Source organism: Daktulosphaira vitifoliae, unplaced genomic scaffold (assembly GCF_025091365.1).
Source record: "Daktulosphaira vitifoliae isolate Bord-2020 unplaced genomic scaffold, ASM2509136v1 Scaffold_2, whole genome shotgun sequence".
In the NCBI taxonomy this organism is placed as follows: Eukaryota; Metazoa; Arthropoda; class Insecta; order Hemiptera; family Phylloxeridae; genus Daktulosphaira; species Daktulosphaira vitifoliae.
The window spans coordinates 19,554,729-19,572,829 of record NW_026099573.1 but is presented as its reverse complement, the minus strand read 5'-3'; the positions used below and the strand labels follow the sequence as shown (position 1 = coordinate 19,572,829).

The 18,101-nt window shown below is 26.2% G+C and overlaps 3 protein-coding genes and 1 long non-coding RNA gene across 8 annotated transcripts; 2 read left to right on the top strand and 2 right to left on the bottom strand.

Annotated features, from left to right (window-relative positions):
- Positions 1-1,988: 1,988 nt before the first annotated feature.
- LOC126898440 (uncharacterized) lies at positions 1,989-4,289 on the bottom strand. Its single transcript, XR_007702260.1, has 4 exons — positions 4,087-4,289; positions 3,900-4,013; positions 2,708-3,006; positions 1,989-2,634 (listed from the first exon to the last, which is right to left on the bottom strand). It is a non-coding gene; the product is annotated as an uncharacterized LOC126898440 (long non-coding RNA).
- Positions 4,290-4,412: 123 nt separating this feature from the next.
- Positions 4,413-7,257, top strand: LOC126898423 (probable serine/threonine-protein kinase DDB_G0282963). The gene has a single exon (XM_050672419.1). It carries the CDS (start codon positions 4,706-4,708, stop codon positions 6,965-6,967), a length of 2,262 nt encoding a protein of 753 aa, XP_050528376.1. The 5' UTR covers positions 4,413-4,705; the 3' UTR covers positions 6,968-7,257.
- Positions 7,258-7,917: 660 nt separating this feature from the next.
- On the bottom strand, positions 7,918-9,812 carry LOC126898437 (diphthine methyl ester synthase). 2 transcript variants are annotated; one of them, XM_050672445.1, is made up of 5 exons: positions 9,553-9,812; positions 9,265-9,498; positions 9,080-9,200; positions 8,855-8,995; positions 7,918-8,140 (listed from the first exon to the last, which is right to left on the bottom strand). In XM_050672445.1, the coding sequence occupies exons 1-5, from the start codon at positions 9,685-9,687 to the stop codon at positions 7,953-7,955; spliced, it is 819 nt and encodes a 272-aa protein (XP_050528402.1). In that variant the 5' UTR covers positions 9,688-9,812; the 3' UTR covers positions 7,918-7,952. The 2 variants fall into 2 exon arrangements, with proteins under 2 accessions (XP_050528402.1, XP_050528403.1); XM_050672446.1 differs by having other exon boundaries at positions 9,265-9,480.
- Positions 9,813-9,924: 112 nt separating this feature from the next.
- LOC126898431 (protein-serine O-palmitoleoyltransferase porcupine) lies at positions 9,925-17,289 on the top strand. Of its 4 annotated transcripts, none has more exons than XM_050672435.1 (7): positions 9,925-10,225; positions 10,607-10,778; positions 10,846-11,113; positions 11,172-11,409; positions 11,510-11,625; positions 11,699-11,919; positions 16,819-17,289. In XM_050672435.1, exons 1-7 carry the CDS (start codon positions 10,196-10,198, stop codon positions 17,232-17,234), a joined length of 1,461 nt encoding a protein of 486 aa, XP_050528392.1. In that variant the 5' UTR covers positions 9,925-10,195; the 3' UTR covers positions 17,235-17,289. The 4 variants fall into 4 exon arrangements, with proteins under 4 accessions (XP_050528392.1, XP_050528393.1, XP_050528391.1 ...); XM_050672436.1 differs by having other exon boundaries at positions 10,557-10,778; positions 10,859-11,113; XM_050672434.1 differs by having other exon boundaries at positions 10,557-10,778.
- The last annotated feature ends 812 nt before the right edge of the window (positions 17,290-18,101 follow it).

The following is an 18,101-nucleotide window of genomic DNA, read 5'->3' as shown; positions in this document are numbered from 1 at the left end:
AAAGTTAAGTTGAAAAAGTTAATTTTTTGTGAAAAAGTTGTCATTTTAAATCCCCCCCTGTGGGCAGGTTAAGTGTCAGATTTACAAAAAAAATATACCAAATGATAAGTAAAGACATCAAGCATCTATATAAAAAAAATTTATATTGATATGTTCATTTTTGAAAAAGTTACGGCAGTTTTTAGTAAAAAAAATTGAAAAAATTTCGAAAATTAGCGATTTTTAAATTTGTAATTTTTTTGGAGGTTTCCCCCATTTATAGGGAACGAGGGAAATTTTTTCAATTTTGAAAGGTAATGTCTTCGACTAGATACGATTTGTGATCTTTTGACGTATCGTTGAAAGAAATCCGTTCGGTGTGAGCTGAGAAAAAGTGGTAACAGACACAAAAAAAAAAAATCACATAATGGTAAAATTAATACCTTCTCAGTTCGCATCGAAGCTAAAAATAAATTGAAAACTACACAACTAATTGGCGACAAATTCATTGATTATTTTTAATTCGATGGACAGGTATTTGAAAAAATGAATATTAAAGTCAATCGAGTTAAGCAGTAAGAGCCACAAAGTCAAATAATCGGATAAACAAAATTAAGGTGTCATCAATATATAGTACAATGAAAATATTACATGAGAGAACGTGACTTGGCGGCAAATGGTAAAATACAATAAATATAGTTTTAAAAAATTAAAAAAACACGCTTTTAAAGCACATCGAACTAAAAAGTTAAAAATAATTTTTAAAATAAGTTTAAAATAATTATGAACAAAAAATACTAGTATTATTGTGATAAAAGCGTCGGGCGCTCAATATACGAAAAATATGGTACAAAGCACCCACGCTTTAAACTATATTTATTTTTTACTTTTTAGTTTTATGTTATGATAGTAGTTTCAATATCATGGTTGTAACGGGTAACGGGAAATCAGGGTTTGATTCCGGGGAGGTAGTCTGAGAAACGGCTCCCACATCCAAGGAAAGCAGCAGAGCGCAAATTACCCATTCCCGGAACATGGAGGTAGTGACGAAAAATGACGATACTGGATTCATCCTTTGTAATCGGAATGAATGAGTTCTATATCTCTAAATAAGAATAAAGTGTGTTATTATATATTTTTAATAGTAATTAGAATATATATATACATGTAAAGCGACTTAAGTACGTAAACGTATCATGCATTAGGTATAACCGTGTTTTGTGGGCGGGCGGGTCGAACTAACGTTAAACCTGAGGTATAAACGGCGGTAGGAATATATACATAAGCCGTATGGTATTGGTCAGTCAAAATAAAAATTTGTTTATATATATATAATATTGATGACAAACACACGGGTACGATAACCAAAAATAAATTTATACAGAGGAATAGTGTTACCGTCGTGTGATAAGCGTGGCATGGGGTGGGGTGAATGCGTTATGACAGTCTAGTCTAGACGACGGAATATGCGATAACGNAGTCTAGACAGACAGTCTAGTAGTGGCGTTTGGAGAGTTACATACATACATACAGGTGAAACTAATATAAGCGTGTTAAAAAGAGATCCTAAACTTCTCTTTATTAAATTGATACAAATGTATTGGCTGGCGAAAGGGCAAAGTGCTGTTTATATCCAAACCAAACTTGACATTCTTGGCACACTTACTTTGAATGGACAAGAAATTGGCTCTAAGTTAATTGAAGTGTATTGGCTATACACCTATTCTATATAGTGATTTGGAGTGGTAGACCAGAACAATACTTAATACAACCAGGATAGAACTTAAACGCATTCAAAGAATGGCTGTTATAACCATTACTGGAGTGATAAGAACCACACTAGCAGTGCCCCTGAAGGCATTAATTGGACTACCTCCTTTATACATAGAGGTTGAAGCTCATGTCAAAGCTACAATACTACAAATCCACAACCCAGGTATTTGGTATATGGAAAGAGATACCGTAAAACATATGGTTGTAGGAGTTAAAAATAATTAAAGATTTGTAAATAAAGTTAAAGAGAAGATTAACATTTAATTATGAACAAATATAAAATAACCACATACAAAATATTGATGTATGTTTCAATATTAGAATGTACAAGTATAACAGACTTTAGTGAAGACACAAGTAAAATTACAATGTTGATTTTATAAAATAAAATAACAGAGTGCAACTATAGGTGGTTGAGTGATTTACAAGGATATAATATTGTATAATTAAATTTTAAAACTAATTTAAAATTGTTTTCACACACACAATAAAATTCTAAAATAAATATTAATACTATATATTTATATATGATAAAATAAAATACTTCACACATAACAAGTTGTTCGAAAAGTCTCAGACTAACAAATAGACATTTTTTTCGCAAAATTTGACTTTATTCAGCGACATAGTTTTCATCTAGAGTGATACATTCATTCCAAAGACATTATAACATTTCTATGCCTTTCATATAGAGTGATTTATATTTGCCCTTAAAATACAACCCATTTTTGCATTGACTTCTTCATTCGAGCTAAATATTTATCCCTGGACATTTTTGCCAACGTTTTTGCTGTTTTTGACACAGTGCAGCATCTTGATGAAACAGGATTTTTTTCTTTGTCATATGTGGCCTTTTTTTCGTAATTTCATCTTACAAATGCTCTAATAATGCAAAGTTGTAATTGCTAATAATTGTTTTACCATGTCGAGATAATTATTATATATAATTCCATACCCATCAAAAAATACTGAGGCCACAACTTTGAATTTTTCTATGAACTCTGAAAATGAACAAAGCTTACCAATCATCATGATAATCAATTGGTGTTTGACAACAAAAAGTTATTGAGAAGAGAAGATTAACAATGCAAAAGTTGATAATATGACACGAAAAATAAAGAGTATGAGTCAGAATTAAATTTGAGAGGTTGAAAATTAAAATACATGCAGTATATTTTGGACATATAGCGAACAGACGAGGACACTGGGCACATGAAAAGTGAAATTACTGTGGCAACCCAAGTTCAGTCAAGTCTAAAAATTACAAATCATATCAATTAACATTATCATTACCATTGTACAATTATACCATATAGAAAAAAATGAGGACTTCATGATTTTTTTTTTAAATTAAGAGATTATATAATTATCATTATTGAAATATTTATTTAATGAAAATAAATGTATAAGTATACAGAGAGATGGCAATAATACATCAATACATCAAAAATATTGATATTATAAGACAATATATCGAGTTTTTTGCATAGATAGTTTCATTCAATAAGTATTGAATATCAATACAACAGAAGTGAAATCCAGACAATCCAGACCCTGTTTAGTCTAAAAACAAAAATTAATCAATATAAAAAAGTTCTATAAATACATTTGAGAGATCAAAATATATACCTTGTTTTATCAATACTGTTAATTTATAAGATAATGGTTTAAAAAAATATTATTTTTGTATATTACAACATATATATAAATACAGAGAATTAAAATAATCAATAAAATGTTTTTCTGGCCTTTTTTATAGTCTTTCCAATGTAATTTAACTACAATAAATGTTAAATAAAAAATAATAGTTCTTACTCTTGAGAAAAAAGTGTGACTTCCACAACGTTATTAGTATAAAAAAAAGAATAAAAATTATTTCAAACCAAAAAAAAAAAGACTGATAACTTTATATTTTAAGACTTGATAACTTGTAATATTTAATATGTATGGATGTATTACATTATTGTATTTCTAATTAAAATTAATTAAAATATTTCAAAAATTCATTATTATTATGTCTTAATTAACCATGGTTTTCTTTTATCTGTAAGACCCTTTTTCCATTATTAACCTAGATAATCGAGGTGTCACTGTATATACGCAACCATTTTAAATAATAATATTCACTGAAAAATGTATACACTTACTAATAGAAATTTACTACTCAGTACATTTCTGTTATTCCGCGCAAACAAGTACGTGTAATCACATGTATATACATATTAAACGTATCACATTTCCACAAGTGGCATATTTACTACCTAATTGGTTAAAGCGAACATATAAAAAACAAATTTATAACAATTCACTCATTCGTTCATAACAAATACGTACTAAAAGAATAGAGATGACAAAACATCGGACGACTACGAAACGCCATGACAGACATGTGAGCGTTGGCCAAAAGATGACGAGAAACGTCACCACGATTATAACATCTTAATAGCATGATAACAATTATAATTAATATGAATTAATAACTTCAGAATAATCCAATGACCGCATAAAAACTTTGGATGGAAACTAAGCCAAAACTACGACAGACACTGTGATAACGACGAATTAGCGGGAACGGGTCACGCGATAATACGTAGAGTGGGAGCGACACTCCTCTTTTTAACACATCGTTTAGGTTTTATGAAATTTTGAAAATCCAGAAATACTAAGTATTCCGCTGACAAAAAATTCACAGAAGGTCACAAAAAATTTGGAATACTATATTCTATTGAACGGTACAGGCCGTGGGGTATTAAAAACAAAAATCGAATTTTAATTTGAGAAAAACTGAAAAATTTCTTCCAAGTGCAACTTATACTTGGGGGACAGATTCACCAAAACCTACAACTGATGTTAACAAAGTATCAGACAATTCTTAATGATGTGTTAAATAAGAGTACATTGTGTTTATATTTTATAATTTATCTGTCAATAGCTATAAAAACAATTAAATATAATGGAAAAAAAAGTAAATTTGGTTTCTCATACTAAATCTGAAAAATATTCACAATTTTCAAGTAAATCTATTCGTACTAACAATGGTTTAAATTTAAACTGTAGCGTTTCATTGATAAAAATTGATTCTACAGAAGTCGAGAGTAATATTGAATCTACTTCTAACACGGTTCCTAAAAAGAATGTTGATCCTGTGCCTGAAGTTCAGTTCATTAAAAGATCAACTAGAAAACGTACTTATCATATAAAAGTATCTGATGACGATTCTTTGGATATTTTACAGCCTAATGAACCCAAACAAAGAAAATATTTGCAAAATCAAAAGTCTGAAAAATCTGAAAGTAATCAACCAATCATACCATTGCCTCAAACAATTACAAAAAAGAAAAAATGTAAATCTTCTACATCTCCTAAAACTTGTGATGTCTCATTAGTATCTAACATAAAAAATACTTGTAATATTCAACCAATAAATAATAATAATAGTTTAAAAAATGTTACTAAGGATAAAATTCTTCCTTCAGACTTAGAAAATGAAATAACAACTAAAAGTAAAAACTCTAAAAATAAATTTGCTAGTAATAGACCATCAGAAAGATTAATTAGTCAAAGTATACCAAAAGCATTAAGTGCTAATAACTCTACTAAAGGATCAAAAACTTTTAAATCTTTATTATCTAAAAATAAAAGGTCAAATACGAAAAACTCTGGTGTACTTTCTTGTGAATTAAGTTCTACAACATTTGAAAACCAAATAGATAATGATAAGTTACAAAAATTAAATGAAACAAAAGTTCCTCACAAGGCTGATTTTATCAAAACAAGGCATGATGGTCATAAATCTTCCAAATTAAAAAAAAACTGGAGCGAAACATGGGCTGAGAAATCTTTGCCAATTGATGAATGTCTATCAAATAACAAAAAAAGTGATTCCTTTAGAATGCTAACCAGAAATAGAAATAAAAGTAGTAGTAGTATACCATACAAAGATATTAAAATTAAAAAGCAAGAAAATATTGAAAATACAGATACTGGCATTCAAAAAAATCTAACAAAAATTTTAAAAACAGATATATTTGCTGAAAATCAAACTAACACAGATTCTGACATTACCACAATTCAATCAAGTGTTTCTAATTCAACAAAGCCTATATCTAGTGTTAACAATGAATCAGAAATTTCTGAATGTTATATATCAAACTCAATACTTCTGCAGAATGAAAGTGATAATGAAACTAATAATACATTAAGTACTGAACAACTCAACATTAATAATTCTTATACAGCACAAATTCCTGAAGACTTATTATTTGATGATAGTATAATACCAGTGTCTACAGAAACTCCTGATAGTGAATTATGTGATATTTTAAAAGAAAATCCTATAACATGTAATCAATATATAAAACCATTAAATGAAACATCTGGAGAAAATTTAAGTGATGTTAGAAATGAGTTAATAAAAGATCAAAAAAATACAAAACCAGATATTGAAAATAAATTTCTTCATAATAATAATAATCAAAGAAAAAAATTTATTAAAACATGTAAGCCAGTTAAATTAAAAACTAAAACAAAAAAAAAAAGTAGATCTCTAGACCCAGAATTATCTAGTGATTTAATTTCTCAGAAAATTAAAAGGGCAATAAGTAATTCAGTAGTTCCTAATAATTCTATGACTTGTAAATCTACTATTGAATCAATCTCTAACAATATTATAAAACAAAATGAAACTGAAAATCTATTGGTTGAACATGATGTTCAATCTATTGTTGATCGATATGATATTCCATATGATACTGTGAAACAAGTTGTAGTTGATGACCCTATCTTAATATTTCGAGAACAGTATTCAAAAGAAATAACTCCAGAAATGATTACGGTTACACCTATTGTTTTAGATTTTAAAACAAATATAAATTCTAGTTCAGACTGTGTGGATAGTATAAAAGTTGATTACAAAGTACAGCCTTTTAGGCAAAGAAAAGCTTATGAAAAAGATAATCTAAAGGATTTAATGACTGAACTAACCAAAACGATGCCGTCATGGAGCTTAAGTATTGTTAGCAATCCTGCTAGATTTGTTATTTCAAAAATGTCTATTAATAATTATGGAGTACCTAATGCTAATAAATCAATAGTTTTGGATAGAAACTTCAGAGGATCTGTATACATTAACCAATCATTGGATTACAAGTACAGCAAACAATACACAACAGCAAAAGAGATAGTTGATCTTATTATACAAATTGACTGTCTTTGACATAATTTTTGTTATTTAATTTACTCCAATGTCATTGTTCAAATTTTTATTTATTTGAATTTTAGTTTCTTTTTAAATTTTAATTCTAGTATTGTTATTATTTAATGTATGGTCAATAAATTAATCAAGTAAAACATCACTTTATTAATTTGTTTATATTGTTTCTTTTATATTTGTTATTTTATAATGATGTTAATTTTGTTTTGTGTTAACAAATTAAATGTTACTTTTCTTTAAATTGTTTTATTTTATTAATATTCATCAATAAATAAATCATTTGTAGGCGATTATACATATCTTTTTAGCCATTCAAGTGTATTATGGTATATATTATTTATATTAAATAAAATTTAACATTAAAAAAGTGATTAAATTGATTCTGAAGTTAACAAATGTATATTGCACCTAAAATTTTTGAATATTTATAAATACGTATGTTATTAAAAACGCTAGTTTAATGAATACTTCTCAAATATGTTATAAAGATAATTTTTTTCTTTTTACAATATTGACTTAATAAATAGAACTTCTAAAAACGTACGTTTAATATTACAATTTACTTATTGTTTAGTTATAACTATCTTGGTTCAGGCTGAACCATTCAGCTAGCATTACCAATAACAATAATCAAGCATTGATAATTTGAGTCCCTTTTACCAAATCAATATTCTTAGCATAATAATTTTTATTATAAGTTTAAATTTATGATTAGTAAATAATTCTAACCCTCAGAGTAATGAACATGTCCCATTTTAATTTCGCTCTGATTACAAATCCAAATTTTTTTTTACATATTTTCATTAAACTATAATATTGTCTAAAGAAAAAACAATTAAATCAATTTTTCCAAAATCAGAAAAATATTTAAAACAAATTATTGAATCATACAAAATGAATAGTAAATTTTTAAACTCTTATCTAGCATTCTTCAAAGTTTGAAAAAAAAAAAATTATTTTTATATTTTTACAAATTTATTTATATAATTTATTTTACATAAGCAAACTGTTTTAAAAATTGTTCTTCAAGTGGATGCAATTCACCAACAATAACCATAGAATGCAATGGGGATCCTAAATCAATTTTTGCCATATCAGCTAATGTACTTACAACAATTTTCTGATCTGGCCATCCAATACGAGCAGCTCCAACACAAATACTATCTTTAGTAATATCTAAAATTAAAATATATAGAATAACTTTAATTATATAAGATTTATTTAAAAAAATAAAGGTTTTAATTTAAAACTTTTACATGTATATTTTTTGGGGACCTAACAATAATAAATATTTTTACCACTGCCTATTAGTAACACTAACTCATATATATATATATTGCAGATACAATATATTTCTTAAACGGGTGATGGTAATATTAGGTATACATTTTTATTTTATGCAATAATTTTTGTAGATAATATCAGTACTACTGTTTATAATATGCAGCAGGTACATATTTATAATAGTCTCAAAGTAGGTGTAGATCCGGAAGAAATATTTTTCAAGGACGCTTGCGCCTCTGTATACAAAGGAGACAAGCATACCAAAAATTTATATCACAAACTATTTATTAATAAAAATTGAACTTCAAGATATGCTTATACTTTATATTGAATTTACATATGACACTACTAGAACATAATCAGAACAATTAAAAAAATTAATATAAATTGCAAAGTGTTTTTTTTTTTTTTTTATGTATATAAACAAATAATTTTAAATAAAGTTAAATTTGTAAATTATATATGCAGTTAACTATTTGATACATTAATGCTAAATTATACTGACACAAAAAATTTTTATTGACCTTTCTTTTAACTATTAAAATTCTTTTACTTAGAATTAAAGAATTCTATTTATACAAATATTTTTACTTGAGAAAAACTCACAATTTTTTCCTTCAAATTCGTCTTTATCAATAATTTGCAAAAGTTGTTCACAAGCTTCTCTTACTTCCATAAATCTAGGGGGTTGATATTCCTTTTTTTTTTTGGTAATGCTTTCCCACGTAGGTTCTTTTACTTGAATGTCTATAATAAATATTTAGTTTAATTTGATTACTATTGTAATATTTTAAGAAAAAAAATATAATTTTTGGAGGAAATTCTTTTCACCTAATAAACATAATGTGTGTAATCCTATAGCTTTATTTTGATTTATTTTATTAAGAAAACTGGAAGGTTGCCATACATCAGTCCAAAATGGTATTGATACAGTTTCTCCAAAATGGTATAGCTTAAATACAAAATAAATAAATAACTATATAATTCAAATAACTTTGTTAGTATAAATTAGTAACCTGAAGTCCACAACATCCTATTGCATTAAGAATTGAAGCATTGTGAATTACTTTGGTTTTAATATTTAAATCTTGTGCTCTCAACAATATATCAGAATGAGTAGTAGCTCCAAAAGGATCACCTACAACTAATAAAACTACATCTTTTTCCTGGGCATTGTCCAACATCTCATCAGCGCGTTGTTCAACCATTTCTCGATCAGCTTCTATTAAAGACTTCTCATAAAATTTTTCCTAAAAATTTTTTTTTTTTTAATTCATAACTTTTAATGAAAAATAAATCTTAACTAATTGCTCTTTGTTCTCTGGTAAAATTGATGTGTATGACTCTAGGTAAACTCGATCGGCACTTCGAACAATTTCCAAACCTCTGACAGTAATATCTTTAACATCTCCTAACCCTATACCTATGATGAAAAACATAACTACAAAAACTAAATATAGTTCAATTAATCATGTAATAAATATGATTAAATCTTTTTTTTACTATTTAAGGACGAACGACTAGTCTGTAACTGTTAACGATAATGCACTATGAAAACGCACATGGTTCGTTATCATTTAGTATAAAATAAAATTATATCATTTATTCCTTTAACACTATCATCTAAGAATAGATAATATCTTATTCAATCTGTGATGTCACAGCATTCAGTATATTGTACAGATATACGTTAGTTGCCGGTTTTTTGTAATCATAACTGAATTAAAAATCTCAATAATATGACCGAGAGATATTATATGGCAAAATTTAATAGTTTTACTTAAAATAATTAATTTTATTAGACATCTAGATAGTTAATTATGTATTAGTTAAATTAAAGAAGATTAATTCAAATATTAGATAATTAATAATGCTAAATGATTACTATTAGTTAAAGAATGACACTTCATAAGACGATGGTTAATCAGTGGTCATTAGAAAGTTACTATGATGAACATAACTATGATTATGCAGTCGGTGAGTAATCTGAAAAAGTTTTTAATAGCTTAGAGTCGATATTTTTTTTAAAATGTCTATTTTCAATGAACTTTATACTCTTTTTATTTTATTTTTTTTACCTTAGACTTAACTAAGATCGTCTTGATTCATTAGTTTCATATTTATACTTCAGCTGAAGTTGTGTTAATATTTCTAAATTAGAAATTATTTTAAAAGTAAAACATAAAGGTAATGAGTGTTTAAGTGTAAATTGAAGGTAGTGTTTTACTCTAAATTATCAAAATAATTCCTATTGTTCTTAATTTTACTAATATTAATTATTATTAAAAATTTTAATGTGTTACTATAGACTATTATTATCATGATAATGATGCAAGTAATAATTCCGATGCATTGCAGTCATGGGTTCCTCTAGCTGGTAAAGAATATGAAAGTATTTCAATGTGGGATGATTTTTATCAACTTACCAATCATTGTGCTTTTCCTGCTGTATGGAAGACTTTTAGATTGAGTGGTCAAATTGGTGTAACTTTATTGACTTCATTATGTTTCCGTATCTTTATACTTATATGTAAGTTATTAGCTTAAATACAATTCTTATTATTAATAATATGAGTAATGGGTAATGATTATTTTAGTTTGTAAATTTAGATGTTTTCCTATGTCTATTATGCACTTAACTTGTGCCATTTGTGGGTTGTTACCTGTTCTGATTTGTGCATCATCTCAAGGAGATAATAATGTTGATTACTGGTGGTTTCCTGCTACATTAATAGTTGGATATGTGATTATTTTATACATAATTTCATATTCAGTAATACTGATTGGTGGTAATCATACTCAACATAAAAATTTTACTTCCGCAATAATATTTTTTGCAATTATTTTATTATTACTCATATACCGGTAATTAACTCAACCGATACTCTTTAGTCAAATTAATAAAATTCCTTCTATATTTCAGCGAGTATGTATTAGATAACTCTAGAGCCTGGCAAAGTTCTCGTGGAACCCATATGTTAATGTCTATGAAATCTGTGGCCTTAATATGGGACTTAAATTCTGGCCACTTAAAAAAATGGCCAACTATAATTGAATACATGGGATACATGATGTGTGCGGGTTGTACACAATTTGGACCTTATATAAGTTACAAACAGTATTTAAATGCATACCGTCCATTATCAGCAATATACATTTGGGTATCTATGCAATATAATATTATATCATTTATAGACACAATTTTTAATAATTTCTTATATTATAAACTGTTATCTAAAATTAACTACCAAAATTTTATAGAGCTCGAAAAAATGGATTTATGTGACTAAAGATGTTGTATTATCAGTACTGTGGTTTATGGGTTCTATTTGCTACATTGATTGGTTACTTGATACGAGCAATTATACAAATTATGGGTATAAATATACTATAAAAAATTAATTCAAATTTAATGTTGATAAAACTTTAGTAACTAAAATTATATTGTAGAATTGCTATTGCTGTTGACACCTATAGAAGAGCAGCATCATATAGGTGTGGTCATTATTTTGTAGGTGCTGTGGGATCTACAAATGCTCATTTGTGTGGTTTTATCAATAATAATAATGAAGCAGTAATTATAAATAAACCAAGTGATGTAGAATGGCCTAAGAAAATGTCCTATGTAGCATCTTCTTGGGATATTCCAACGCATCAATGGTTAAAATTGTGTAAGTATTTTAATAAATAGACATATTTATAAATAGTATAATAAATCTATAAATACAAAAATTTCTTATGCTAGATTTTTTTTCTAATTATCAAACCTGTTACATATTTTGTGATAAGCTACAAAGTACAAGATATAAAAAAGGCCTCTAAAATTAATTTATTCACAAATAATTGTAAAAATAATAAAGTAATCATAAAATAATCTGTGTCCTAGTATTGTGGAGATTTTGCTAATATTGAAGTTTTTTGTAAAAAATTGTTTTAGTTAATTGATTATATAAATAACTAATTTTAATTTTTTCACTAATTAAATTACTATAGAAAAATTAAGTGTAGAATACAAAAATAACATGAATATTATTTACAATGAACAGAAACTTATGAATTATTTTAGTATTTATTTTTAAATTATATTTTCTAAAAAAATGTTAAAAATGTATATAGAGTGATTAATTTATCGTTGAACATTCAATTTCTCCTAAAATAATAATAAAATAAAAATTGATTTATTATTTTATAAAACTCTTATATTGTAAGTTCTAGCTTTGATGCGAAGATGAAAAAGTATTAATTTTATTATGATATGTTTATATTAATTTTTTTTTGGTGTGTGTCTGTTACCACTCAGCTCTCACTGGATCGATTTTGATAAACAATACATTATCCTCAAAAATTTAAAAAGTTCATTCGCTCTCCGTAAATGGGGAAAAACCCCTCAAAAAATTACAATTTTAAAAATTGAGAAAAATAATTTTGAAATTTGAATTAGCTTAAATTGCCATTCTTTTTGGTCAACAAATGCAATGTAGAATTGGCGAATCGGTTAGACTTATATCTTCAACGTTTGGGGTACAAAGTTCGAACCTCAGCAAGTGAATTTTTTTCTTAATTATTTTTGAGTTGGAAAAAAATTTTTAACTCATTAAAATTCAATAATTTCAATAAATATTAAAGACCCATCACTGTAGTCTCCCCTCGTGGGTAGAAATTTCTTATTTATATTAAAATTATTTTACTATATGGATTTTTTTTTTAACTCATTCATTTTCTTAACTCTCACTTGACCTACTTTTACAATAAAAAAGAAAACAAATAACTTTTCTGATAAAGTTATTGTAAATAGTAATTATAAAATTTATTGAGTGCATATTATCATAACAATAACATTTTTTTAATTCTCATGTTTTCTATTTAATGATGTTAATTTCAAACTTGCAAGTTGAACTAAAAATTATGATAACAAATTCAACTTTTTTTTACTATAAACTTTCACAAAAATCAACTTTAAAGTATTAAAAAAATAAGTTAAAAAGTCCTGATTATTAACATATTAAAAATCAAAATTAGTAATAATTTGAAAACAACTTTTTTTTTCTTTTAATTTTTTTTCTATATGTAAATATTCATTTTTTATTAATTAGTAATAATACCAAATATTAGAAGTGATAGAAAAAGTCTAATTGCAGATTTGAAAATAGTGCAAAAAGTATATTTTTGCTTCTAATGAAAGTTCCTTGTAGTACAGTGTATTTATTCATAAGTATTTAAAAAAATTTGTATTAAAAAGTATTGCATCAAGCCCTTTAACTATCATCAATTTCTTAGAATTAAATATAATCTACAGATTTGCTTCGAAATGTTTCTTATGATAATGATTTTAATCACCGTCAGATATCATCCACTCTTGTTCCATCTATGCCATGTCCAAACTGTGCTATGATCCTACTGTGGTACCATTTTATTTTTCATTCTTTATAAAGAAATAAATTTTTTTTAACAGTATGTATTGAAAGGCATAAGAACCTTTATAAATATATATATATAGATAGGGTGATTGTTTTTTTATGAACTACTAATCAAAATATAATAAAAATTGATCACTTGTGGCTAGTTAATTAAGTAAAATTAAAACTATATTAAAAATATTATTAATTTAAAAAAAAAACTAAAAAATATTAAAAATATTAAACTCAAAAGCCACAAAAAAATTAATGAAAAGTCGCGGATACGTATTTCGGAAACAATGTTACCATTATCAACGCTAAACACATACTGACACCCCGNTATAAATAAAGGGGGTTTAGGAAAAAATGAAAAACATTCACGACTCATAAAAGACTTAAAAAATAAAAACTGTTTTTATTTAAAGGCAGATAAGGGGAATTCTGTTGTAATACTAAAAAAAGAAGATTATTATGAAAGAGTATCAAGAATGATTCAAGAGGGTCCTTATAAAGAAATTAAAAAGAATCCATTAAGTAAAATGATAAGGGAGGCTACAAACGTCATAAATAGTTCAAAATTAATAATCGAAGAAAAGTTCAGGTTTTTCATTAAAATTTCAAACCCTCAAATACCTAAACTATATGCTTTGCCAAAAATACATAAGCCAGGAAGTACTATGAGACCTATTGTGTCGAATATTAATGCTCCGACTTACAATTTGGCTAAACACCTAGTAAGGGTATTTTCATCTTTCAAAAAATTCGATAGTTTTTCAGTTAAAAATAATATTGATTTAGTTAAACAATTATCTAGTTATACCATTCAAAATAATGACAGGTTAATTTCTTTTGACGTAGTTGCCTTATTTCCGAATATTCCAATAAATATAACAATTGATTTTCTTAAAGACTGGCTAAAGGACCAAAACATTGAACAGGATAAAATAAATGAGCTTATTAATTTAACAAAGTTATGTATGAGTCAAAATGTTTTTCAGTTTCAAAATAAATTTTATGAGCAAACTGAGGGCACAGCAATGGGAAATCCGCTATCACCATTTTTAGCAGAACTTTTTATGAGTAGGTTTGAAACAAATTTAAAATACACTTATGGTGATTTTCCAAAAATTTGGGTTAGGTATGTCGATGATATTTTTGCAGTTATAAATAAAGATTTTAATATGGGGGTTTTCATACAACATTTAAATTCTTTTTACCCATCGATTAAATTTACATATGAACAAGAAATAGAGGGAAAATTGCCTTTTTTGGATTTATTAGTTAAAAGAACAGAGGGGGAACTAAATTTTGAAATTTATCGGAAAAACACACACACGTTCAGATACATTCCGAACACATCGAACCACACCTGGCAACACAAATTGTCAGCTTTTAATAGTATGGTTTACAGATTAATTAATATTCCGATGAATAAAATAGATTATGATAAAGAATTGGTGGTTATAAAAGAAATAGCTAAATTTAATGGGTATAACGAAAACATAATTTTGAAATTAGTCCGAAAACAAAAGTGGAAAAAAGAAAGGAGGGCAGCTAGTACACTCTCCAGCGAGGGGGAACAAAAAGTAATTAGATCACCAATTTTATTTTATCCGGGCATCTCAAATGGATTAACTAAAATATTTAAGAATTTTGGTATTACTTTGGTAACATCTAAGAGTAATAATTTAAGAGATTTATTAGGTAACCCTAAAGATAAGGTAGATGAAGGGGGGAAATCAGGCATTTATAAAATACAATGTGAAAGTTGTAATAAATGTTACGTAGGACAAACAAAAAGAAATATAGGGGTCAGGTTTAAAGAGCACTTAAGAAATATTAAAAATCAAGAAATTGAGAAATCTCCAGTGGCTGAACATTTATTGACACATAATCACTCTATTAAAACCATAAAACTAATTAAAAACGTAAATAATTACAAAGAACTTAATATCAGAGAAGCAATAGAAATGTTTAAAAATAAAAACAATTTAATTAATTGGGATCTTGGCCCACTGAAAAATTCATTATTAAACTTGTGTAAACTGGCAAAATGTGATAATATTACTTAGTGATAACGTCACTAGGTGATAAGGTCACTAGGGGTATATAAGGGAGTTTTTTCTAGTCGGGGTGTCAGTATGTGTTTAGCGTTGATAATGGTAACATTGTTTCCGAAATACGTATCCGCGACTTTTCATTAATTTTTTTGTGGCTTTTGAGTTTAATATTTTTAATATTTTTTAGTTTTTTTTTAAATTAATAATATTTTTAATATAGTTTTAATTTTACTTTACTAATCAAAAAATAAAGATTTTTTATTTTGATGTTACCCTCAATTTTTCAATCATAAAGTATTTTTATGTTCATTCCTTATACTTGATTAGGGTGTTAACTTAAATTTCTCAAATAGTAATACCTCTAATTAACAATCTTATTTAATAGATAATGATCTAATTATGAAAATTACTGGTTGATAACAACTTTTGGTCCAGTATTTTGAAGGTTATTGACATATTTAAGGCTAGGTGAGTAGAAGAGTACAGCTCGGAAACTTTTAGTTTTAAAAATAGTAGTGCCCACTCTTAACTTTCAATCATTACTTTAAATATGTCAATAACTTCCAAAATACTGAGCCAAAAGTTATTATCGATCAGTCATTTTCTTGATTAGATCATTATCTATCAAATAAGCTAATTAATTAAGGGTATTTCCATCTGAGAAATTAAAGTTAACACCCAAATAAGGTAAAGGAATGAACATAAAAATACTTAATGATTAAAAAATTGAGAGTAACATCAAATTAAAAAAAAATTATTTATTTTACGAATTATTAAGTGGTTCATGATTGGTGAATCATTCTGTATATTATAGTTTGATTTAATAGTCCAATATATTACTACTGAGTAGTATCAAGTATTGAAATTCATTTGGTAAAAAATGTTCTAATTATGTTAATATAATGTTAACATAATAGTTTGTTAATAGAAAAACATAAATTTGTAACTTCGTTTTTGCTTTCCTGAAAAATGTATAGAAATATATATATATTTATATATATGGTATAGACTACTACAATTTTTAAATGATTGGTTGATGATAGCTTTTTCCAAGAGAAATTTGGAATAATAAGTAATAACATAAATAAATGTTTAAATTGTATTTATTTTCTAGATGTATTTGATAAAATTTATAAATTTAGTAATGCCCCAACTGGAGCTGCAGTAACATACATCATCAGCTGCGCTATACATGGTTTTGAAATACGTGTGTCAGCTGTTCTTGCTATGATTGGAGGATGTTCATATGTTGAATTGTTAATGCGAAGAAAATTATTTAAAAAATATCCAACTTTGTTTGTAAAAGACAATAAATTAAAAAAAAATTCATCCTCTAAAGTCAAGAAATTTTTTCAAACTATGGTTAACCTTTCATTTACAATATTGAATATCTTTTACCTTGCATACTTAGGAGCTGTTATGGAATCAAGTACTGATACCTCTGAATCTCCTTTTTTTGTATGGCACAGATGTTTATATGCTGGCCATGTTCTTTTACTTCTTAATTCTATCATTATACTTCTATTATAAACTAATATTAAAATTTATAATAACATTTGAGAATTTTTTCTATCTTTCAATTTATTTTTATAATTTGAACAGTATTATTGAACTTTTAGAAACAATGTGTAAATGGTAATTTTTTCAATTTCATAATTTTTTGTTTTACTTTTTAATCTATAATGTAAGTGACAAAAAAATGTATTATTTTGTACTAACTTTAAGGTCTAATATTAATTTTATATAATTTATTTTATAAAGACTTATAGTAAGTTTTATAAAAACTGTGATGTTAGAGTTAATTTTTATGGTTAATAAAATAGTGGCTAATTAAACTTAAAGTATACATATATTTTTAAATATTCTTTTAAAAATTGAAATGTGTATTTTTTTATTCTAAACACCTTTATTTGAAAAATATTTTCTATGAAATATATTTTTATTCTTTTTACAAAAAAAATTTTAATTTCAAGTAAGACTTTATATGAACAGATTAAAAAAATGACTAGTGTTAGACAACTAAAAGAAAAGAAGAAAAAGCTGTATTTATAGATTTGGAGAAAGCGCATAACAGAGTACTCATAAAGATTTTTAAGCTGGTATTAATAAGAAAACAAGTTCTAAAAAGGTACATTAATATTGCAAGTGGGCTTTTTATCAACTGCAACAATAACGTGGTTTGCCGCTTGCATAACGATTAGTTACAGTAGCAAGGGTCACCACCAACTAGGCAAGGTGTCACGCTTATCAGATATAATTACTCTGAACCATAGGTGGAATTTAATTTTAAGTTAATATGTCGTTATATTTAAATGATTATAACACCTCGTGGTTTATTAATCAGAACTATGATAATTGAAGCTGTAAGTGGTTGATATATAAAACATACCATAGCTC